This window comes from Siniperca chuatsi, linkage group LG19 (genome assembly GCF_020085105.1).
Source record: "Siniperca chuatsi isolate FFG_IHB_CAS linkage group LG19, ASM2008510v1, whole genome shotgun sequence".
In the NCBI taxonomy this organism is placed as follows: domain Eukaryota; kingdom Metazoa; phylum Chordata; class Actinopteri; order Centrarchiformes; family Sinipercidae; genus Siniperca; species Siniperca chuatsi.
In genome coordinates, this window is record NC_058060.1 from 12,368,318 (window position 1) to 12,393,182 (window position 24,865).

Below are 24,865 nucleotides of genomic sequence, written 5' to 3' on the forward strand. Positions count from 1 at the left end.
TTGGTAAACATAAACAAGGATTTCTGTGAGGATTCTCTCATAAAAAGAAATGTGAATTTTAAAAGGCCCCGAAAGCCTAATTTCTCACTCAGCTTCTTATTATGAGCAATACGTGTCCAACGCAAACATGCAATTTTCTGCCAAAGTTGGAACAGTTTTGGTTATTTTACATAACAGATTTCTGCATTTGCATTTTTCTCCATGCTCACTGGTTTGAAGTGGGTTGGGCTCAGTCGGAAAAAAGGTGATGTCACGTATATGTGTACACCTACACCTGGGTTACAATAAGTCTACAGTAAGTCAATGGAATATCCCAATAATTTATTAATTATAATAATATAACACTATAATAGTTACACTAGCTTCTTCAAAGACACCAATTCACCAGTGTGCCACAAATTTTAGGTTCCTCAGCGGGGCTGCCAAGGCTCCATAGCTATAAAATTATCACAATTCTACCTCAGCACACTGTGATATATTACAATCAGAGAGGAGAGAACATGTCAAAAATTAGGACGTTTTCAGAGGTAAAAAGTGATGGCTGGTGTAATTAACAAAACTACCACCAGAGGCAGCAGAGCACTACTTCAGGAAGCATTAGGAGTCATGCTCAACAGGATGGCATAGTGGCACCTACATTTACTAACGCACATTATCTATGTCCGCCTCTCATACACACATCCATTTACAAACATGCACACACACACACATATGCGTGTGCAAGCCCTTTACCGAGCACAAAAGGCTTTCAGATGGCTTCATTAGTAATCCCCTCCTCAAAGCTGATACCGATCAATAACGGCCCCCGTTGCAGAGGGGACCGAAATGAGCATCGCACCCTCCAGTGATAACAATGGAGATGTTTGCTGCCTGTAATTGCATTTCCAGCGCCACAGCCGAAAGGGCCCGTCAGCTGTAAGTAGACCGTATTTACACAACAAATTACCCAGGAGAGAGGGTGGGCGAGGAGAGAAGAGACTCGCAGACACTCACACTACAGTGGACAGGTAGAGGGGGAATTACGGGTGTTAGGGGCCATTTTTGAAAGGCAGAAAGGACTGTTGCTGCTCTATTTTTGCCTCTCCATGTGTGTTTGTAAACAGGTTCTCAAAAGACGTGTTAAAGGTGCCGCATTAAGCATTTTTAAGCACTGAAACATTAGTGTCAAATTATCTGTGATATATTAGTGCACTCACTGTAATCACAAACAGGACCACTGTCAAGGGAACTGGTCTCTATCTAAAGCTTCCATTTATGTTCATATTTAAAAAGAAGACCATATTTCCCATAAAACTTAATTTATTTCTTTTGCAAAGATTATACTGATCTGTGAACCCTCCCTACACACTTTATTAATGCTAATTTAACTACATTACTTATAATGAAGGATGAAATTGTTCATTGACAGCTAAATGTGACACATCACACTTTTAAAAATAACACTGAGTCACAGTGATCCCAGGTACTCCAACACAAATACATCATTTTCTTTTCCCATTATACGTGAATGTGTTTAGCGTGAAACACGTGTCCCCCTTTAACACGACTTGTCATCGAGAGGCAAATTGAAATCATTCAGTCAGAGGGTACATCCTCCACTCCTTTAGACCAGTATGCTATCAGATTTCATCACGCTTCACAGTTCGAGAGAGAAAATCATTTTCTATAAATCATGTTTGTTCAATACTGAGCTGTCGAATTACTAAAATCAGTTGCACAAATTCTGCCGTTCTCTCGCCACCTTCAGAAAGACACTGTGTGTCATTGCAATAAACAGACTGTTCAGAATCTATACTTCTAGACAGGAGAGTAATGGGATTAAAAAAAGTAATATAGAGATTTTTAATAGGACCAAGTCTGATCTAAGGCCTGTTTCACCTTAGATCCACCAAACAATCTTGGGGAATATACTGTATTCATTTTTAAAAAGTATTTATCTCTCAAGAACCTGAAATGAATGAATCATAATATCTCAGTTGTCTGCAGTTTGCAGATGGATGCTGTGAAGACGTCAGTTAATGCACAATTTAAATTATTCAGCCAAGTTATATCTAACTCTAACAGAACACAAGAAAATCTGATTCTCTTTTTTTGGGGACAACTTTTTAGATTTACTGGTTGAAGCATTCAGATGTAAAACTACATTAGAGCCTCTTAGAGTTTTGTTTGTATTGTTTGTTTGGAGTATGAACAATGAGCACACTCCATGAAAAAACAAAAACTCAACTGATATTATGTAAAATGTACAAGTACTTCCAATTTTAGTTGTGGTAATAAACTAAAACCAACAATAAAATGAGATTTTGAATATCAATGATCTGAGAAATATGGCTGTTCTATTCAAGAAATCATGCACTGTGCATATTACATCAGCCTGTAATTTCAATATAGCAGTGTCCTTTATTTTCTATACCTGACATTCTCCTTATTTTTAAGGCTATTTATTGGCCACGACATGAGCCAAGGCGTGCACTAGCAGTGTTAGCACCATCTGCTGTGCAATGATAGCCGCTTCCATTAAATGTTTATGATGCCGCTGCTGGGTTTGTTTGAGTGTGAGGTGACAAACACTGTTCTGGCTTAAGTTGACCTTCAGATAAGAAAACTCGTCTCTGCTGGGAATGTGCTATCAGTCAGTTGAGAGAGACAAAAGTGCAAACAGACAGGAGAGCAAATTATATATTTTGACATTAGAGGGATATGTCATTGTTCATGCATTTTTTTTGATGGAGGGGTTGAGTAGATAAATTGATAGGTTTGATGTGTTTGTGCAAATTAATATCCGGTCATGGATACTTGAGTTTACTGTGTATGTGCGTGCATGTATGTGAGAGAGTGTTTGTTACACATTTCAGCAGGTTATAGCTAATGCATGTTTGGTCCAAAATACGTGAATGTGTCTGTGCACGTGTGCACTCCTCCTCTGTCTCCTCACTAGTCTGCAGCTCCACTGGGGGGTACTAGCAGCAGTTCACATCAGGCTGCTTTTCATTCCCCCTCTGCCCCCGTGTGTGATGTGCACAGTGTCAGAAATCTACAGATCCATAAATAAAACCATAAAACAGCAGTTTTCCCTCCCGCTGCCACACCGCACCGGTACAGAATACATACACTTTTCATTTCCCCTCTCTAGGACCTTGGTGAGTGGGAGCGAAGGAGAGAGGGAGGAAATGAGAGGGGAGAGAGAGGGAGTTAGAAGAGGGAAGGGGGTGTAGAAGGGCAGAGAGTGGCGGTGTCATTATGTAGAAAAGTGTAGCAGAGGAAGAGAGTGAGAAAGAACATGTGTAGAAAGGGATATGAAAAAAAAAAGCCAGACCGAGAAATAAAGGGAGAATAGATTAATTTCTTTAGACTGAATCCCTGAAAGATTGAGAGCAAAAAACACTAGGTGAGAGTACAGACAGAACAGGAGAAGGTCAGGGTGCGTGTTTGCATCTCGAGAAACAGAAGGAAAAGGAGAGATCTTACAGTAGAGATGTCTGCCTCTGGCAGGGACACTGGGTTAGACCTCACTGAACCAAGTTTGTCAGACACATCTATCTGTTTGACTACGAGATAAAGCACATTTCTTTACCCTCTAAAAACAATCCTGAAAACCGAAATCTCAGGCTGCACATACTGCTAAAGGCTTGGGCTGCAGTGCTTCATCTCAGCAGCTAAAGCAAAACTTTAAAGGCAGCCATGTCGACATATTCTTAGATTTATGGTTTATGAATTCATATCAAAATGCCCCCCGCCGTCACAACTACAGAATGGGATCCAAATGCCTTGCATATTTTCCTAATGAGGCTGTTGTGTGAGTATGTATTAGTAAAGGCGCCGCAAAGCATGTTTTCCTCTTAAAGCGAAGAGGCCACTAGGAAGGCTGTCTAGGAACTATTTTCATCACTGCCTTAACAAGTAGGTCAAAGGTCAGGGGCAGTTACAGAAATGGGCCCATGAAGCACTAGAGGTGAGCTAATTAGGCTACATGCTACTCATACTGCATGTCTAAATCGTCAAAAAGCTGTATATCTGTATCCTCTCACAGTGATTCTTCATGTTCGGAGTGTAACTAAAAATGTGGAACATGTAGTCAAGTCCTTATTAAAACACTATCTCATTTGCATGCTGATGTGTTTGTGAAGTCTTACATTTCATAAACAGCATGCTCTCATTAACAGTGAGGGCAAGCTTTCTAATCTTGCCCAAAGTTTACTTTTAATTAAGATTTCTCAATTGCTTCGGCTCTCTAAGAGACTTTGCCGCCGAGATCCATCTGTGCTCACGTGTTTGTTTTTTATCAAACTCTGCACCTGCCTGTGTTAGATTTGTGCGTGTGTGTGTCTATGCACCCATTTTGCACTAGTTTATGTGTTGATGTGTGCGCTAACACGCGCCGGTGCCTTGAAATGTTGCATATGTCCCAGTGTCTTTGTGCAGCACTGGGAGAATGAGTTAAGAACCCCCATCTGGTGGGTCATTTGAAGGTCCTTTACCAATTGAATGACATTTTAAACACTATTTGGAATAGCACGTGTGTGAGAGTAGCTTAATCTGTGTATTAAATGTAGTATTTGGAAATGGCTGGAGAAAGAGAGACCGAGAGAGTGAGAGAGAAAGAAAATGCATGTAGATACATGAATGTATAGATGGAAATGTGCGTGTGTCACACTCAAACATACTTGCATGTTTGAGTGCTCCTGTATTCATGTGTCAGACTGTTTTTATTAGGAATGGGCAATAGTGATAAAATCCTCTATCATGGTGTATGTAATTTTAGATCATGATAGAGATATGATGTAGTACATTTTCTGGAAATCCAAATGAGAAACCACCTCTAGATTCACTGTTCATTTTACTGGGCACTCAAATAAGCTCAGAAATTCACTTTCACTGTAATATCAAACCTAATTTTTGATATTATTTATGGCCTACATTTCTTCCAGCGCCATACAAGAGCCATTCAATGTATTTGCATTCTGTAATTGCCTCTCTATATAGTAGATTCCATTGTTACGTTATGCATTTTACTCATGCTACACATGTATAAACGCAACCCCAAGCGTATGTTCACGCCTATTTTCCTCCGTTTTATGTGTCTACAGTGATTATGTATTGGGTTCTGAGTGCTGCCAAAATGTGGCTGACCTACACTCAATACTGCCCCAAATGCAATATATATTTATGATTTAATAAGATATGTCTTGATATGACAATATAAAATCCCAAACTCAACCGAATTTTATGTCACAATATCAATATCACATTGATTTCTCGCCCAACTCTAGAGTGCATGTGTGTATGTTTCAGTTTGTAGTTGAATGTGTGTATGAGTGTCTGATGCTCATTAGTGCATGGATGTATGAGCCCGATGATACTGAAGATATAAAGAACTGTTGGAACCAATGTTGTGGAGTACTAGCAGCGTATTTGCATATCAAGCTGAATGGGAAACCTTACAGAGGAGAGCCTCCTCAGCCTTTCTGTCATCACTGGGCTGACAGCTATTGTTCATGGTCCACAGAAGTTTCTTTCGCTCTTTGTCACATGCATAACACGCGCACGCACACACATATATGTATATATCTGCATACCAATACATAAAAGGAAACTAACACGCAGTGAAACACAAACAAGAGTACAATGAAACAAGTGCACACGCACACATGCACGCCCACTAATACTAAACATAAGCATATAAAAGAATACTTTCATACCCACACACTCACACACACGCTATGCAGGCAAGAGTTGGTTTGTGGATGACAGCTATTCAAATTTGTTGTTCATTATGATCCACGCTAAGCCGAAAACATCATGACGAAGCAGGTTTTAACACACATAATCACAATCACACACACACATACACACACACACACACCGTGCCAGAGGCCATAACTCAGACTATGTTGCTGCAGGATGAAGGCTTTTTAATATTAAGCTGTCAGATGGGAGAGGGCTGAGTCACAAAGAAATGACTAAGGAGGTTTTCTGCATGCCAGCACATCACACACACACACACACACACACACACACACACACACACGTATAGGATAGCAGTTCTGTCAGTCACAGATGGAGACATATTGTCTCACTGCCCTTCATAACTATAAACATCCATAAGGGCTTTGCTTTTTACTTCCTGGAATAAAGTTTTGTGGTGATTTAAAAGTTCTCCAAATGCACACTTGGAAGGATTTCATCCACTGACAATAGCTCTTGACCCTCATTTACTTTTTAAGGGATATAATAGATGGCAGCCAATGAGAAGCATAATGGGAAATGAGTTTTAAAACAAAGCATAAAGCCTGAGGCATGTGTTGGTCATTTAAACTGCGGCTGCCTTGGTTTTGACTGAGCTCCACATCATATTTCAAAACCACTGGAGAGATGTTTCTGTGTGTGAGAGTTCAGATTAAGTGTGTGTTTATTTCAAAGTCCCAAAAACTGCCATCAGGGACAAAGGCTGAGCACCAAGTATAAGTCACAAACGAAATTAAGATATCATACACATTATCCCTAAAATATTAGAAAGTCTAATAACAAACATTAGCATTAAGTCTCTATAACAGCTGAAAAAGTGCCAAAAGATAATCTTGATCAACTTTGGGGACATACTGATGGCATGCGTTGATTTAGATTAGATATTGCCACATCTTGCACATCGCAGCACTGTAATAAAACATTATTTGGATATAAAATCCTAAATCATTACACAATAATAATCTTTGTCTTCTGGTGTCAAGCCCTAGGAGAGAGCAGTAATATTGATTGAACTGTCAAAGAGCATAAGACTGTCATGACTTCACATATATAATTTTTAGTTCAATCATACACAGGCCATAAAAGCTATGGAAGATAGCGGTCCTCAAAGACATCGCCTGGAGCCAGAGGCAACAGATTGAATGTGTCGGCCATTTAAACTGAATACAATGTGTTTGATTTAAAACAGTCAGTCATCTACTCAAAGCCAGACAGTCTTTTTCATAACTTCCGTTCACAGTGCTCTGTTTAGCTTGAGCTATGTAAATTAAGGTATAAAATTTTTACAAATCCTTTTAATGACTGCCAAGGAAAGTTTTATCTCCCAGAAGTAGCCTTCATATCACTAATGTAAATGCACTGAACAACTCTACAAAAGCAATATCCATAAAAGCAAATGATAGGGGAGAACATTTTAAATTAAGCTAAGACAGGACCTTCTAACAGGTTCTGGCTTTTAAAATATTTGAGAATTTTAAAGGTCCAACTCACCAATAAAAACTTGAAAATGAAAATATATCAAATTGACACAGGAGGCTTAAAGTATTGCAAACCATAAGTATACCATCTATAAGTATAATAAAACTTACTATTTCCTCAAAATATACCCCTTCCAAACCCCCTTCCTGAATAAAATACTGATAAAGGTACAACAGAGTCTTCTTTTCCTTTCGGCTGTTCCTTTTCAGCGAATCATGTGCCATAAAGGTACAACAGAGTATATGCTGAATATATAGTCTTATTTAATGTGCAACTACCTCTAACACACGCAAACTAAATAGTATCCATGGATCCATGTTTTTGAGACGCAGCATTATCAAGGCCTACAAAACCTACATGGGAGCCCCTACCTCTCCATCATCCATACACACACCTCAGCCTGACAGCTCAGTTTCTATTAATGTCAAGGGACACGGTTAACTTTCAAAGACTGCGCTACACAAAGGTATAATAATATATTCAGTATATATACCTTTGTGTAGGGCAGTTTCACAAACATACGCTGCACATAAACATATATATATATATATATATATATATATATATATATATATATACACACACACACATATATAAAAATTATAAATAACATTGGGCTTTAGTAATATTATAGTAGTAATAATATTATAAAGAGTACGGTCTAGACCTGCTCTATAGGAAAAGTGCAATGAGATAACTTATGTTTTGAACTGGTGCTATATAAATAAAACTGAATTGAATTGGGTTAAATATATAGCTCCTTACTGGCATGCTTTGTATGAGCTTCTCATTACACTTTATCTTTAATCTGTGTGTATTTGGCAAAGGGATAAGGTGTCATTAACTGTTTGCAGAAGGTAATATAGGATTTTTGCTGCGTGCCTATTGCACCTATGGACGCTTGTCTCTGGTCCTCCTAATGCTTCAAGGGTAAAAAGAATACAATGATGTGTAGGTGCGTGTTAAGGAAAGGAATAATGACCTCGACTTTATGGGTTTGCCACAGTCGTTTCTCATGGTAACTAAACAAGGATGAAAAACGCAGAAAATAATTCAGGTCATTAACATCCCAAATACAGTACTTGGTGACGTGACTTCAATATGCAATAACAGTGTGTGTATGAGGCTTTCCGAGATGAATATACCTCCAGCTCTGCAAGATTTAATGCCAAACACTGCTAAACATTATAATCAGTGTAAATAAATCCATAATGCTAGAGAGAGTGCAGAGCATACCCAAACCTCAAAATAACTGTAGGCGTTAATGTTGTTGAACATCCACACATGCACACACACACATAAGCAGTGTGATCTGAAGGTTGCTGTGCTAGAGCTGAGCACGTCAGAGGTTTCCAGTGGGGAAGTCCTCTCTGCTGCTTTCATGACTGTGGAGACTCAATGACATCCCTTTATGTCAGATTAATGTTACAGTGGTTATTTGCTGTGGGCGGTCCACTGCCACTCATTTTCTGTGGGATAGACCAAGGGCAATGGAATGCACAACAGCAAAGAAAATGAGCAGGGAAGAGTAGAAGTTAGAGCTACTTAATGCAAATAAATTGGCAGGGATCTTAAAGTGTTACTGCAGGCAACACCAATCAAAAATCGGAGCCTGGCCAACAAGAGATTGGTCTGGGTTTATGTGCCCGGGCATGACCAATCAAGAGTGCAGAGAACTCACCCTTATTTTGCATAATCACTGGTATCAGCAACCCCGTTTGAGCCTGTACAGTAAAGGATCTGAGAGAAAAAGTCTTAGTCTGAGTCTGCCATTGCTTCTGCTACAAATATTTAAGCTTGCAAGAAAAGTGCAACATATTTTTGTCAATGTATTTTGGAACTAAATAAGGACCATATTTAATATGAGATACAAAATTATGCTCACCATTACTGGCCCTGCTTTCCTTGTCAGTTTATCTTTATCCCTTCTTAAACCCCAGACTAAAGCAGAAATGGACTGCACTTCCACCTTTGCATATACAACTAACAACATTAAAAACAGCCTGTGGTAGAAGCCTGAGGGTAAGTGCCTTTACCTTTTGGGTTTTCACACTTTGTCTGTTTCAACATCTCATGAGAACTAAACAATTTTGCGTACATATACTGTATGATCAAGCCAAACAAAGTCAGATCTCTCTGAATCAAACCAAACTCACAGTGTGTGGTTCATTTTGTGGTCTGAATTGAAATATGTAACGTGAACTTCAAGTTTTTGCATTTACAGTTATAAATCTTAAGGCTGAATTCTATGCAGGGGGGACAAGCAAATGAAGCTAAAAACAAACATCAGTAAAGCTTTCACAGATGGTCGCTGCATTATTTGGTCCAGGAAAGGAACAGATGTAGGGCTTGACATTTAGAATAAGAACAATTTGAACAAATAAAACTAGAGACTTCTGGTGAAAATTTAGATTGCAGTAGAGCAGCAAGTCAGGAGACTTAAAATGAGCAAAGAGAAGAAGAATTAGTGTAAAGAAAACCTATAAATTCCTATTGGTATCCAATAATGGCATATAACTACTGAGAAGTAGATGGAGAAAAAGAATCGGCCTCCTCTAAGTAAAAAGAGTAAGAATGTGGAATTTGAGAAACTGTCAATTTATCGAATGAAATTATTGTTTGCTTTATTTAAGTTTAAAGTTTGACAGCTGAATTCATAAGACATCACTACGATATACATTCCCAGGACCATCAGTTGCCAAGCCACCAAGCAGGCTGACGAGGAGAGAGGTGGAGACCAACTACTGTTCTAATTAAGACTGTGCGCTCTCAGTTAATGCTGTCCAGTCTGAATTATTATTTCCTGTTTGAAAACACATTCGAAAACAACAATCACTTCTTGAGCAGAGAAGCAGCCAAGAGTAGAAGAGTGGAGAGCGCCTCACTCCCCACCTCCAGGTTGACATTATTGGATAATGGCTGGAGAGAGCTCCAAACCATAGCAGAGTCCCTGGAGCCAGAAACAGAAACCCTGAAGCATGTCCTACTCTCAGACAGCAAGAAAACTGCTGATACAATGAGACCAGGGCGGGACGAGCAGCATCAATGAGAGAAACCATACTTGATCACAAGTAATCGTCTCATTTGAAAGAAGGTGGTAGCCTGGTACGGGCAAGATTGCCATATATATATAGCAAACCATCAACATGACGGTGCAGGGAAAGTAGGGTATCTCTATAGAAGTTAGTTTTGTTATCACACTACCAAGACTTAAAGGTACCCTGTGGAGTTTTCTTGTAAACAAAGTTTCTGTTTACATTTGATGTTTCTCTCCAAAACGCGTGTATCCTGAAAAACTCCAAATACCCTTATTTGCTTTCTCAGTAAAAAAAAAACCCAACAACAACAAAGTTTCAAAACAACACATTGTGGTATTACTGGAAGCTATGTACTGGACTATTTCTTTGCCGGGCAAAGTTACTTCCTTGAGTCTCCATTGGTCACCTGCCAACCTCAAGGTGACAACGCACTAAGTTGGCCAGGCTAATTGTTTCCCCATTTCCAGTCTTTATGCTAAGCTAAGCGGCTGCTGGCTATAGCTACATATTTACAGATATGAGAGTGGTGTCAATCTTCTCATCTAACTCTCTGCAAGAGAGCAATTAAGTGCATTTCCCAAAATGTCCCAAAACGTATGCTCTACAATCATGTTGAAATATCTCTGAGATTAAAAAAAGCAAATTCCATAGTTGTGTGGGGCTGGAAGACAGCGCCTTTATCTACTCTAGGGGGATAAAGTAATGATAATAACCACATACTAATCTTTGTGTTAATTGAGAAACCTGCCTTCACCCTGTCATGTCAAAGCTAAGCAGTGCTACACCTACGTTAAACCCTGCTCAAGAGCACGGTTGCAAGTTCAAGTGGGATAGCTTGAATTTACCCATTTAGTCACACATATAACAAATTTGCACTACTGCTTTTTGAAATAGATACATGATTTACAGACGTCTCAACAGAGATTAGGTAAATAGTAACCAGTAGGAGGTTTGGTGAAAAGTGAAACAAGAAGAAATAAATAAAGTGGACGAGGCAGGTTTTTTGGCCAACGTACTGGCAAGCATCTGCCATACTGAAGTGTCCTAGAGAAAGAAACTGAATCGCTTCCAGCCTGTCTGCTGTACAAACTCACTCTACTGCAAGAAACCTTACTTGTAGTATCTTCTGTAATCTGATATCAAATAATTGGAACAATAAAATAAGTGAGCACGGAAGATGACGATTAGATTAAGAAATCAGGGAACAAGAACTTCTTGTACAAAAAGGAAAGGCAAAGAATACATTATTGGAAGCTGACTACATTACAGCCGAGTTTGTGTGTGTGTGTGTGTGTGTGTGTGTGTGTGTGTGTACAAACAAGCTCCTGCTAAAAGCTCAGTTTCCGTAATCCTCCATTTTCTTTTGTGTGTCAGCATCCTCAAACATCAAATGAACGCAACGCCTGCCATGTCTCTTTCTCTCCCTCTCATGTCTTCGCATCACAACCTTTTTTCATCCTTCTTTTCTCTCCTTGCTTTTCTTTTTTTCTGACTCAGTCGCTCACCACCCTGTCAACCTCTCCCTTTGTCTCTCCAATGCTCCCTCTTCACATTTCACCTCACCCAACCATTTTTGCACTTGGATGAACAAAATTAGGCGTGGCATTGCCCTTGATCACATGACCATGTATCAGAATTAGATTCGGCACCTGGCAAGTTGGCTGGTAACTTAAGGACACTACCCGCCACATTCATTTTTACAAGCTAGTGATAACTTCAATCACCATATGTATATACAGTGAATAAACATACAGTAAATTCTCAAATAGTTCTGATTTATTTACCTGAACTGCAAACAGAACCATCCCTTTATTTGATACCATCCCCTCTCATTGTAGGCTTTTATTTTGAAAAATTTGCAGGAAGTATTGAGTTTCATTGACTGCAGCTTAACACCGAAGGAAAGAAAGACAAAATAGAAGCAATTGGGAAAATTTAGTAATGTGAACAGCATTTCTTTAAAAAAAAGAGAAAATCAGAGCAGCAGAGTGGTGAGTATATTATTCTACTGATGAAATTAGTGCTGTGAAAATGTACATTACGCTGAGTTTAAAAGGTTTTGTTTGATAATTTGAGTACCCGCTTTTATTTGAGAATTTACACCATCTAAGTCTGTGTTTGTCTTTCACCATGTTAAAAGATGGTAAGACATGTTCAACCTCAGGGCTTTTCTTGATTAAAGATGTTTATATCCAACAAATATTCTGAGGAATTGATCTGTATAATTGGCAACATCTATATTACCTCATCGCCCACTTAATTTTCCTCATGCACTGAATGCAAATAATATAGAAACACCTCCTCAGAAGAAATGCTATGACCATACAGGAGACAAAGAGGCAGCATGTGTGTGTTTCTGTCTTCTCTATATACGGTGTCTTTCCCTGACTAGATGACACAAACACAGAGATATTCTGGAGACAACCCTGTCTACTTATCACATATAACTGGAAGGGTGGGGTGTATAATGGTGTGCGTGCATGTGACATAAAAATATGAATTTTAAAAATCTTTCATGGGAAATTATATCATTAAGGAATATTGCCCTGAGCTACTGTCAAAATTCCGCAACCCATCTTGAAATACACATCTTGAAACACACGTAAGCATGAATGCAAATTCAGTCATGTATGGGCACATAGACACGATCAATAGCACGACAACATATGTGCGCACACAATGACAGTATTTACTGACAGTTTTGTAGGGGGATTTTAGAACTGATGACTGAAAATTAAACATACAGAAGGTGATAAGTAGCTCAGCTGTCACAGTATCTAATAAGGAGCGGGAAGAGATGGCAGGGGCGTGCAAGAGAGACAGAGACAGGATGAGAATGAGAACAAATTGGAAGGTTAAGGTGGAAGAACAAAAAAAGAAAAAAGGAAATGACAGTAGGGAACGAGAGACAGTGCAAATGAATACAGCTTAGTATGTGAGTGAGGGAAGTGTTACACATGCCAGATTCATGCCAACTTAGGTCTGTGGTCTCATCACCACATTACATTCACTACCACATACACAACATAGACTGCCCTCCTGCATGGCTATTAGCACATAGCGGTCACTTCATTATAAAATAGTGCACTCCACTCCTACATTGTTACCTTTACTACATTGCAGTCACTTCATTATTTAGTAGTACACTCCCCTCCTTTAGTATCATTACCGCAGTGCAGTCCTTTTATTAGACAGCAGTCTCAACAAAGACTCTCCTGAGCCACGGCCATCCAGAGGCTTTCTCCACTGCCTCAGTGATGTTGCAGATTGCCCTTCCTCCTCTCTTTTTTTCTCCCTCACTGCCCAACAGGCTGGAGGCTCTTTGCTGTGCAAAGCCTGTGCATTCAACCTCAAATGCTGTACTGGGTGACATGACTAAAAATCAATATCACAACAGTTTTATATATTTACCTTGACAATGATAGATTCACGAGTTCAAAACTATTGTTTTTTAAGTACAATTGTAGCTCCTAGACAGCTACATCATGTTTTAAGTGTGCTAAATCATTAAGCTTAGCGCTTATCTGGTGCATGCTCTTTTGTTTTGAAGATATAGAATTAACACGAAAAGAGGCAGAAACTGAAGTGCGGTCAGGGTGTTGTAGTTTTTTATAGGGACAGCCCCGGAAAGCATCAAGACAAACGTATTAGACACACCAACATGAGCAAAATTAGGTTAGTTAATGACTCCTAATATCAGTTTCTACAGTACAGTACTGGCAAACACCTTGCTCTCCAGCATGCACATCAACATTCACTGAACCATCACCTCTTCCTTTTCTTTCTAATGCCTAATTCAAATGTATGTCAAGTTTTTAGGCCTCAACTGATCTACCATTATCTGCAAATTGCCAGCAGAAGTTTCTGAACAGATTGCTTCTGCCATGACCTTCGAGAGGTGACTGTGCTGCCAGCAGTATCTCCTTTCTCCTGGTACCATGGGGCATCGACCCATGTGCTCCAAGGTTCCAGTATAGTTGACACTCTGGTGTCTCTGCTGGGCCCTAATGTCTTAAAAGGTCAATTAAACAAAATGACAAAAGCAAGTTTTCCCAACTAGTATCTAGCCATATATTTATTGAGGTTTTCAGATATCCACCGCAAAATTTCTGCCACTACTCCAATACAAGGGAGGTATATGGAATTTTGCTTGTGGTGGCGGTGTGATATTTTCCCCATTTTTAATGTTAGGTATAGTTCTCAATGTAAAATTCTAAAAAGAGGTATTGTGGATCATGTTTAAATGATAATAACAAGGTAAATCTCACTGAAATTTCTTGCAGTATGACATCATACATACCAGAGAATATGTAAATGTAATATGTGCTGTTTATGTGATGGACATTAATTCGACTTTTCAATCATATAATTTTGATTATCTCAGTAAATATTACCACTTTATCAGGATCATTTTTGTCATACTTATTTTGCTCACTTTGCTTACCCTAAGTGCGTGCATTGTGTGACACACATCAAAATAGAGATTTTTTTGTTTTGACATTAAAAGGGAAATTTTAAAATTGTAAATGAGTATCTTATTCTAACGCTTTACAACTCTTATGCACAAAAATAACGGGTTGGAATTTTATTGGGCCGTTTCTCTCTCAAAACCTCACAGCTTTGTCATTTTATTCTGAAACCAAGCATGTCACACTGTTCCAGAGAAAAAATAAATTATAGAAACTCAAGACAAACTTTGACAAAAATTGGACAAGACAAACACTGTATCCTCTCACTCTGAGCTCACGTTCAGCTCTGTGAGCATACATGTGTACTATGTCTGATCTAATTTCACAACAATATAAATTATTCATCAACTAACATAAAAAAGTGATCACATGATATAATTAACTTGGACCAAGGGCATTTCAGCTCATCCTGCACAATCCCCTTGAGTACAACAACCAGAAAAATAAAAAATAAATGTTTTATTTTGATCAAAACAACATGAATCATTGCAGAATTTTATTCTTTAAAGCAAAAGTTAAAACAAGATCTGAATGCAAGAAAAACGTCTCCTTTGGGCCAGCAAGGCTGTAATGGCTGACAGCCCAATACTCTTTCTTTATAGAAAGATCATATATTTTTCATCACAGAAAGGCTTTGAACCCAACTGTGGGGGATCATTTCAATGGACTTCTAAAGAGCCTTAGTGTCACCCGAGAGTGGCATAGATCTGATTTGAGACCCTGAGTAAGTTGCATTGAAAACCCTGCAAAAACACAAATTTAAACAGTAAAAACAAACGCACAAAACAATGAAAGATGGTATCACAAGACGCACTCATGCTATATGAACACTCATACATGCAGCAGTCAAACATGAGAAAAAAACTGATATTCCTAATTTTTGTTTCATATTCTGGTCCTTGTTCCCAACCCCAACGGGAAATCATTACTTCCGGCCTTCTAAATATGCATGTGATTAGTTAGGCATCTTGTTATCACTGGCTAATCTGCATAGGACTCTCATGTATAAAGTCCCTCTCATTACCATTCAGAAGGCCATCTCACAGGTGTGCTGAGTAAATATACAACACACAGTAGCTGATCAAAACGCACACACGCACACCCACAAAAAAAAAACAAACAAGTTAATAAACAGGGCTGGAGGCGTGCGCACATACACACACACACACTCGCATATTCAAACACGCATACAGGCGTGTTCAAACAAGCACGGACACATAAGCGTGCTCGCTCAAGTGTATAGACTCCCAGAAACGTACACACATGCACACACAGACACTGAGAGTGGATACCCACCAAGAAGCAGACACATTATGCAACCTCACTGACAGAAGGTCCAGGTTTCCCTCGTACTGGTGGCAGTTTGGTCTGTGCCAACTCATTACGAACACAGCTGGCCGTAAGACTTAGAGTGGGGTAAGACCACAGGGGTCCTCAGACGGGTGTCTGATTGGATTTTCACACAATGTTCAAGAGTATAAAAAGCTCTTTGTGTCTTCAGTATATGAAACTTGTTTAAACTGCAGCTTCATTTGATTGAAGCAAATTAAGCATCTGTACTTTACTGTATTATGCATGTTGAAAATTCAGTGGAAGTTGTTCACTGTGAACGCAAATTTAAGTTTGCAGTATTGGCAACTAGCGGTTACAGTATGCGTTGGAAAGGGAGCTGCTCTTTTCTCAGCACTTGATATTAAATCCCCCCGTGATATCAGCAGAGTGGTCTTCCAACCTGTGCTAGAATATCAAGAAGTTCATCTCTTTCATTATTGATCTGAAACACTTATCATCAGGCGAATTATCGCCACCAAACATCCAAACATGTATCTCGGTTATTTTCACCAGCAGAATAAATAAGAGACAATGGGCCTAATGAAAGAACCACTCAAACAAACAAATAATTTTTTTCAAGTGACACGTCCGAGTGATTTAAGAGAATTGGTCTCATTCACCAATTTTCTGGTACAATTTTCTCTTAGGTACAAACTAAATTCACGAGTGGTCCAGACGTGTCGGACGAGTCTTCTTCTCTCCACAGGGGAAAATACCACTTGTTTTACTTAAGAATCATAACATCTTAATGTGAATGAATTTGGAGTTTAAATATGATCCAGAAATGAACCAAAGTAAAATATGTAACTAAAACAAACTTAATGCAAAATTTATATTCCGTTCATCATATTATCATCATCAAGACTTTTTACGGAGAGGTTTTTTAGATGTTATGATCTTTATTGACATATTTTGGCACAGCAGTTGTCAGGGAAATTCTCAGCGTGAAATTCTTTTTACTCTTTGGTAACATTTTTGTGAATGAATTGAATGAAGGAGGGTATTTTTTTTTACCAAGCCTACAAACACAGACTCATTATTAGCTGCAGAGCATCATTCAAATGCTAAAAATGAAAAAAGGGGACTCACTCAGGTTCCATTTGAGTCCAGTGGTAATTGTTTGGCAGGGTCCACCTACTGGAATGAGGCTGCACCAGTCCCCCTCCAGGCCTGTGTTCACCCCCAGTCTGTGGCTGCCCTGCTGACACACAGCATGAGTGTGAAAATGAATGAGTATTTGTCTGCATGTAAGTGTGTGTGTGTGTGTGTGTGTGTGTGTATGTGTGTGTGCCAGAGTCGACGACAGGTGGAAACAATGAGATAGAATTTCTTTTAAAGAGAAAACAAATTTGGAGCAAGACTTCTTAAACTTTTCCAGGCCCAAATGAGAAGCTGAGCTTCTCCGCCCAGGGACCAAGGCTCATTAAAATAAATGATTGCTCTTGTCAATGCTGCAACCCATTTTCAGTTCCTACCCACGCTAAAAAAGGATACCTTGCCATTTAGAAAAATAGTCTGTTTTACTGTGTGTCACATGCAGTCAAAAGATTTTTGTACTGACACCCAATAACTGTAGAAATTGGTTGTTCTGCTATGAATACGAATAATATGAAGTCATCGGGCAGTGTATACTATAGCGTATTTTATTAGCTTAGAAAGAACAGTATCTATCAAGGATGAGGGATGGAGGTTGACAGTGTTAAGAAGTCTTTTCCAATGGTGTCTGAGGGACAGATGTTGACAGAAGAAATGCTTTTGAGGTACAGTGAAGTCTTCTTATGAAGTGCTCTACAGAGAAAATAAACATGAACAAAATTTCAAAATGTCACAATATCCTTTTGAGAAACTAGGGCTTGGAGAAAAAAAGCAAAGAAAGTCACACAGTGTAGGTGCTTGCAGTGTATTGTCAGACTCTTCAGGCTGAATAATGACTTTGCTCTGAATGCATTGGTTATAATAAAGCCTGATGCTGGAATGTAAAAAGGTCAAAACAAAGTTTCTCTCATTCACAGCGTACATAAAAAGACACAAAGAAACACCCCAATCTCATTACAGCACATACACGGTTTTTAAGGAAACACTGCATCTGCAGGAACCCAAAAATGAGTGAAATTTGATAATTATGTATCATAACCAGTCATGTCTGCAGACTACAAGTGCCATGTATGTTCAAACTGCCACACACCCAAGCATAAATACAAAGACAAAAAGCGTTGACAGCTAGAACTTAGATCAGTCATCTAAAAAGGATCATACAGACGGAGACAAAGACAGGCACACTCAATAAAGAGTTTCAAATCTTGAAAATGTGACAGGTTTAAAGCAGAGTTTCCTTTGCTTGGCTTCCTGGAGCTGCAGAGCCAGAGGGAGGGAATGATGGGAAATTTCTAAGCGTTGCAGTGTTTGGTGTTCAGGAATCATGCCTGAGGTTGTTTTCTATACATAAACCCAGTTTCTTTGTTTAAGTGTGTCAGAGGGGAAACACATGAACCCACACATACGCAGGAGAGGCTCGACACGAGGTAATAATGTACCCTTTTCTGGTTGTAGAGCTAGCTGCTAACTGCGATAGCAACTTTTTAGCTGAGACATGGAGAGGAAGAGGGATGAAGATGGAACTCTATGGGGAAAGTTTAAGTTGAAGATTTTTGTGAAATATTTTAAAAACTGTATTAAATAAGACAAAGGCAGATAAGTTATCAATGCTACCAATCAAAGTGAAAAGTTTGCAGGTAGTGTGATATGCAAACAGCCTAGGTGCATAGAAAAAACAGAGAATTGGGAAAAAGAAACATAAAACAACACTAAGAGTCTACAGCCATGCTAGAGGTGCTTTGGGCCAAATGCTAACATCAGCATGCTAACATGCTCACAATGGCAATGCTAACATACTGATGTTAAAGCAGGTGTAATTGTTTCCATGTTCATCATCTTAGTTTAAAAGACTTTAAAAGACCTTACCTTCTGAAAGCAGAACATGAGAAAACATGTAATTATTATGTTGGAACATTATAAGAAAAAGTATTACAAGTTTTTTGTAAACATTTGATTTCTATAAACAAAGTTAAGCCTTTTCTCTTGTTGTTTTGCATTTATTACACTAAATTATTCATTTCAGTACAGAACAAACCATCCTGGGTCAGTTCTTTACCTCGTGTTTATCTTTGTTTTATATTTGAATGCCACATCGCTGCTAACTTGCTCCAGCACAGCAGAAGTTGGGATGAGTTAACATACCTCAGGTATCACACTTTATCATTTAAATCAGCTCTTGTACTGACAAGTTTCACTCCTCAAAAGGGCATCAGGAAAACAAGCCCGTACATTTGACCTAGAGTGTGTGCGCTTACAGAATGATTTATAGCACAGATTGGGCTGACACAGCGCTGTGCATCGCCTGTCCCACAACACAAAAAGCAGGCTTTCTCAAGTATCTTCAGGGGCCGGGATACTAACCTGAGTAAATGTGACCCTGCTTGGCCCTTTGACCAAGACTCAATAGAGCAGACAGCAAAAGAAAAACCAACAAAACTGATGAACTGAGTATAATACTTTTCCTTTTTTTTAAAGATCCAAATTGAGTAAATTTAGCGTCACCTTGGGACCTAGACTGATTAAAACATCTTCTTGTCGTGTAGGGACTAAACAAGCCTGCAGACCTTGCAGTGTCCCTACCCATAATTTAATAAAAGACATGAGAATTATGCAATGCCCTGAGCCAGCTACAGAAAACACAAGACTTCTGCATATTTCCCAAAGATAGCATAATAACACTTTGACACCTCATCTGGGAAACAAAAGCTAAAACAAACAGGCACAAACCTGATTAAATCAGAGCATCATCTGTGACCCTGACATGCACTGATTTACTCTGGAATGAAGAAGCATGTTTCACTATTTTTCTAAAATGTGCATGTTTAATGGGATGGTGCATTTATAAGTAGCTTTAGGGCTATATAAGTTATATTTTCAGGTGACATAATCCACACTTGTCAAATTTGCAAAATTGACATAACTAGTAATTTTCCTCTGGTCTTAATTTGTTGTGTATGTGTTTGTGTTAGATTGTGTACAGAACATGAACAACTCTTTATGTATTGATTGTACCACCAAATCCCGAAGCTAAGCACGTAATGAAGCCGTGATTGCATGGAATACGGTGGTGAGGATATTTGGCAAAACCTGTAAACACTTCAATTACAGATGTAACTTGAACAAATAGCACTGGGTCTTTCGAAGGTTGCTTTCACCTTCATGTACAGGCGTCTGCGTTCATCAGTCGCTAGCGAATTGGAGCTGCGTTGACAAACGAGCTTAATTTACCCTCACTGAAGTAAGATTAATTGGAGGTGTCGAGGTATGAAGCAGCAAATGACAATGCGCCTTTGGAATAATGACAAGAAGTAGGGAGGGAGCGCACGAGAGAAAGGTTTACTTAACATATTACAAGGTGTCATCAGGAAGTATGACAGTTAGTTGTTTGTCCTGAAGATCCTGCAAATAAACAACACCGGGAGAAAAGTAGTGTGTGTCCCAAATGGTGGCTGCTCGGCCCACTTGTAAACTCAATCAACTGAGGAGCATGAGAAAGTGGCTGGCATTGAGGAAAACAATTTGGGAGCATCAAAAGAGACTCTCTCTCTCTCTCATGCACAGCAGTAAATTGGGGCACCATAAGAGCAGAGAAGTGTGTGTGCATGTGGGTTCTTGAAGTGATTACTTAACAAAGAAACAAAGTGTTCAACGCTCCAATCAAGGTGGAAGCAGAGCAAGGAAAAGAACATTTTTGAGACAGAAGAGAATATGAAGAGAAGGACTGGGAGACAGGTGATTAGAAGGGGTAGGAGATGTTAGAGCAGGAGAGCAGAATGTTAGTCTACTGTGGTGACTAAAGCAGACGTGTTATAACCTTACTTTTCAGTTGTATTTCACAACACCTGTGAATAAAAGGCCAGCTGACTTTGTAGCTCAAAGAAGAGAAAGTTAAATGGAAAACAATGAACAGGACAGAATTATTGCACAGTGGTTTGTCTATGCATACATGTGAAGTCTAAGTACTGTTTGTTTCAAATACACTCACGGGTCTGAGCAAGTATACCAGGCTTGTCTCCTGTATGATCAACAGTGGGAGTCGTGTCATGCACAGAGCGTGGTGGAGGGTCTCAACAGATGCCATGGTCTGGTCAAATCTGCCAGCCAGACCGCCCAGTGTCACTATGGCATCCACCTGGAAAGACAAACAGAATAAGACACAGAAAAATGACACAGTGTGATGTACTGGACTGGTTCTCTGGCAGGATGCTGTTGTTTGTTTCAGTGAAGAAAAGTGACAGGAGAAGTGGCTGCAGAAAAACAAAGAAAAAGAAGAAAATGTTAATCTGCATTTGGAGTCAAATAATACACACTGTAGCAGACAATTGTGCTGATTGGCTTATGGTAGCCCTATTTTAAGTGAGTCAGCCTCATGACAACTTGGTTATGGCCATTTGAATTGAATGTGTTTCTAGAGCCATCTATATGTGAAATGCCATGGAATGTTTTGCTCAGAGAAAGTGTGTAAAACAACACAAAGACTTTGGCAGCTAATTATAGGAATGGCGTATCAAAACACAAATGAACAGCTTTTTTTCCAGGCACATCCAAATAGTTTACGTGTCAAATTTGGTGAGGATTGGATGACGTTCGTGAAATGCAGATATGAGTAAATAAAGCAAGTAAAATTATAAATGGGAGCGTTATGCACCAAAAACTACTTTCCATCAAATTTAACTGAAATCTGTTGAGTAGTTTTTAAGATATCCTGCCACCTAACAGACAAACAAACAAAACAAATGGGACCAAAAACATAAGCTTCTTGGTGAAGTTAAAGCATAAGTGTGGTAATAATATAAATTTTTCTTATTGTCAACAAATCCCACAAAAACACCAAAACCGATGATGAAATGATCCTACTAACAAGAATTAATTGTGTAGCTAAAACCTGATATAGCTTATTCCTCTGTGCCAAAGAGGTCCATTGTTGTTTATAAAAAACACAACAATGAGCTACATTGTTTCACTGGGTGGCTTGTTCCGTCCGTTAGCTTACTTTTCAGGTTACCTGTTTTTACATCTTCAGCAGGAATTAAGTCGGAATGTAATGAGAGACTGACTAATGCATTACTGGTTTTGGTCTTTTTAATGGGATTTGTTGACAATAACAAAAACATAGAATATCGCCAGCTTTATCATTTAACAAAGAAACAAAAAAACAAACAAGCACAACAACACATGCCATTGGAACAAGTAAATATTAAAAGAAAGAAACAGCAAGGACACGAAGCTTCCAAAGAGAACTGAGATGGAGGACAGATAAACAATCAGTGGTAGATCAAAGAATGAATTTGGGCCATTACAATGAGGATAAACATCCATCTCTTGAATTAAGAGGTGAACATGTTAACAGCAAATCACGTAAGCTAAGTGGATTACTTAAACTAATACCATTTCCTGCAACCTCAGAGCTAAAATGACGTTCTTCTTAACTTTGAGCCAGCAGTTCACATAAGTACAATATTTACAGCTCTCAGCAGCGATATCCTTATACAAAGTCCCTGAGCAGTCAAGCACCAGCGATGACAGCCTTAAAACCCAACAGAGTCTAGAGGGGCAGAGGCGCTGTCAAAGGCTGACGACTGACAGTCACACCACCATTGAAAATGAACCAAATACCATCAATCACACTCACTTCACTTCAATGTTTTCACCACAACCACATACTGCAAATAAATAAATAAACAAACAGAAGGTAAGAGGTAAAATTAATTTCTATTGCCTTTGCTGATGTTGACCATTATTCATTGGGCTGCAGCTAAACATTAGGGGGATACACAGTAGCAGCTAATAATGTATAATCATGTACTTCCCTTTTTATCTTTGAGAATTGTTTACTCTTACCACTAGAGCTGCTAATCAGCCAGATCTTATTAGCTACATTTATTTGCTATAATAATAGATGTGTGTGTTTTTTTCTGTGTAAGTAAACATGCATGCATTAGCTCATTTAATAAATTACAGCACAAGAAACTCACGCTGTGTCACTTAGCCAGTCTGAAATGCATTTTCATTTCCCCTTTACTACTTCAACAACCTGCCATTACTTCAGTGTATTCAACATTTCCCAATAGGTGAAAAGGCTCAGATCAAACTTGTGCTGTAGCTCCTTATTGTACATAACGGGAGCGCATTATTTACCGAACTGAATGTATCGTAACTAACTTCCTGCCTCAGGTGATGGAGTTAAAACAAAAGCGAGTGCTGAGATTGAGGTTATTTCAACATCTGGCTGACGCCTCCACATGCAGAGGCATCGCCTAAACTGTAAACAACAACACTTGGTAAACAAACTCCACTCTGCGAGAGGGAGAGAGAGCAAGAGAGAGAGGTTATTAAGTAGAAAACATTGTAATCTTGCAGTCAAGTACTTTCCTGCAATTTAATAAAAATTAGAAAAATAATACAAAAAAAATCTGAGACCTACTGCATTAACCTACACAGAGAACTCCATTCATGTGTTACTCCAAACAAGTGGCAGCAAACACAAAAACGTCTTTTCAAATATGTCCTATCTGAACCTGGTCTTGCAGGAAACTGTTACTCTGTTGTTACTGATGTTATTTTTTTTATTTAGTGTTAACAAATCCCAGGGAAAGAACAAAACCAAGCATGCATTAGTCTGTTTCTCAAAAGTTTCCAACTTCTATACAGTCTGTGGCTCTCAGCCCCAAGTTCATTCATCCCTACAAAAGTACAGATCATTTTAAAAGAAGGCTCAGTAATATCCTAAAACAGCTGGGCACTGTAGTTTTTAGCAATCATTACTCAAACAGGAGTAAATAGTGCATTTGTTGGGAACCATTTTCAGCCACAGATTAATACACATTTGGTTCCCTAGTTAGTACTCACAGCAACAGGACCGTGTCACCCAGTGTAATGGTGTGGCTCATTGATTCTGTATGTTTTTTTGAACAAGGAGGTCTATGGCACAGAGGAATAAGCTATATCAGGCTTTGGAAACAAATAAGATACTTTAGTTAGTAGAATCATTTCATTGTTGGTTTTGCTCTTGTCATGAGAGTTTTTCAAATGAAAATACAGAAAATTGCCAAATTTATCCTTTAAATAGGATCTCTTATCTAATAGGCTTGGCCCTTTTGTCCATCCATCAAACCATCTACCAATTCATCTCTAATGTCCTTCCCACCTTTGTTACTGCTTACTACGAACAGATTTTTTATACACAATGCCCTGACAGGACCAAAGCTGCTACCAGAGGGAGGAATGGAGGGGTGGAGGGATCAAATCAACAGTGAACAGTATCAGTGAAGAGCATCAGTCAGTTCAAAATTCACAGCAAGTTGCCAAAACCAGAGGACAGAAAAGCTCAAAGAAAGTAAAGAATGCTGAGAGAGAACAGGGAACAATGACTGGAGAGAGAAAAAAGGTGTATTGTGTTTCAGCGTCCGATGATATACTAGCTTGCTCAATCTTCCGCTTCCCAAAACACTTCTGTTGTGTCCGCTACGCATATCAAACTCTATATACTAGCTTGAATTTTTATTTGTTCTATTTCATGTTTGTTTACTAAAAACAAAAAACAAGCAGGGCAAGGAGAATCTCACGACTGAATGAAGAAAATTCAACAAGCTGGCTTAACAGATCCGGCCATATTCTCTCCTGATTGGCTGGGGGAGCCAGAGCGAGCAACGCTGACTCGGAGATCAGCACAAAAACTCTCATCTATTTATTGGGGATGATGAACAG

At 39.0% G+C, this 24,865-nt stretch overlaps 1 protein-coding gene across 6 annotated transcripts in view; it reads right to left on the minus strand.

Annotated features, from left to right (window-relative positions):
• Positions 1 to 24,865, minus strand: part of tpk1 (thiamin pyrophosphokinase 1) — a 69,397-nt gene that overhangs the window by 4,665 nt on the left and 39,867 nt on the right. For 4 of the 6 annotated variants that reach the window (XM_044175556.1, XM_044175560.1, XM_044175557.1 and 1 more), the window contains 2 exons: positions 21,144 to 21,290; positions 17,153 to 17,264 (listed from right to left, as the gene is read on the minus strand). In XM_044175556.1, the coding sequence (XP_044031491.1) occupies positions 17,153 to 17,264; positions 21,144 to 21,290 (259 nt within the window). The remainder of the gene's footprint in view (positions 1 to 17,152; positions 17,265 to 21,143; positions 21,291 to 24,865) is intronic. The other 2 variants (XM_044175561.1, XM_044175562.1) reach the window with 1 other exon arrangement.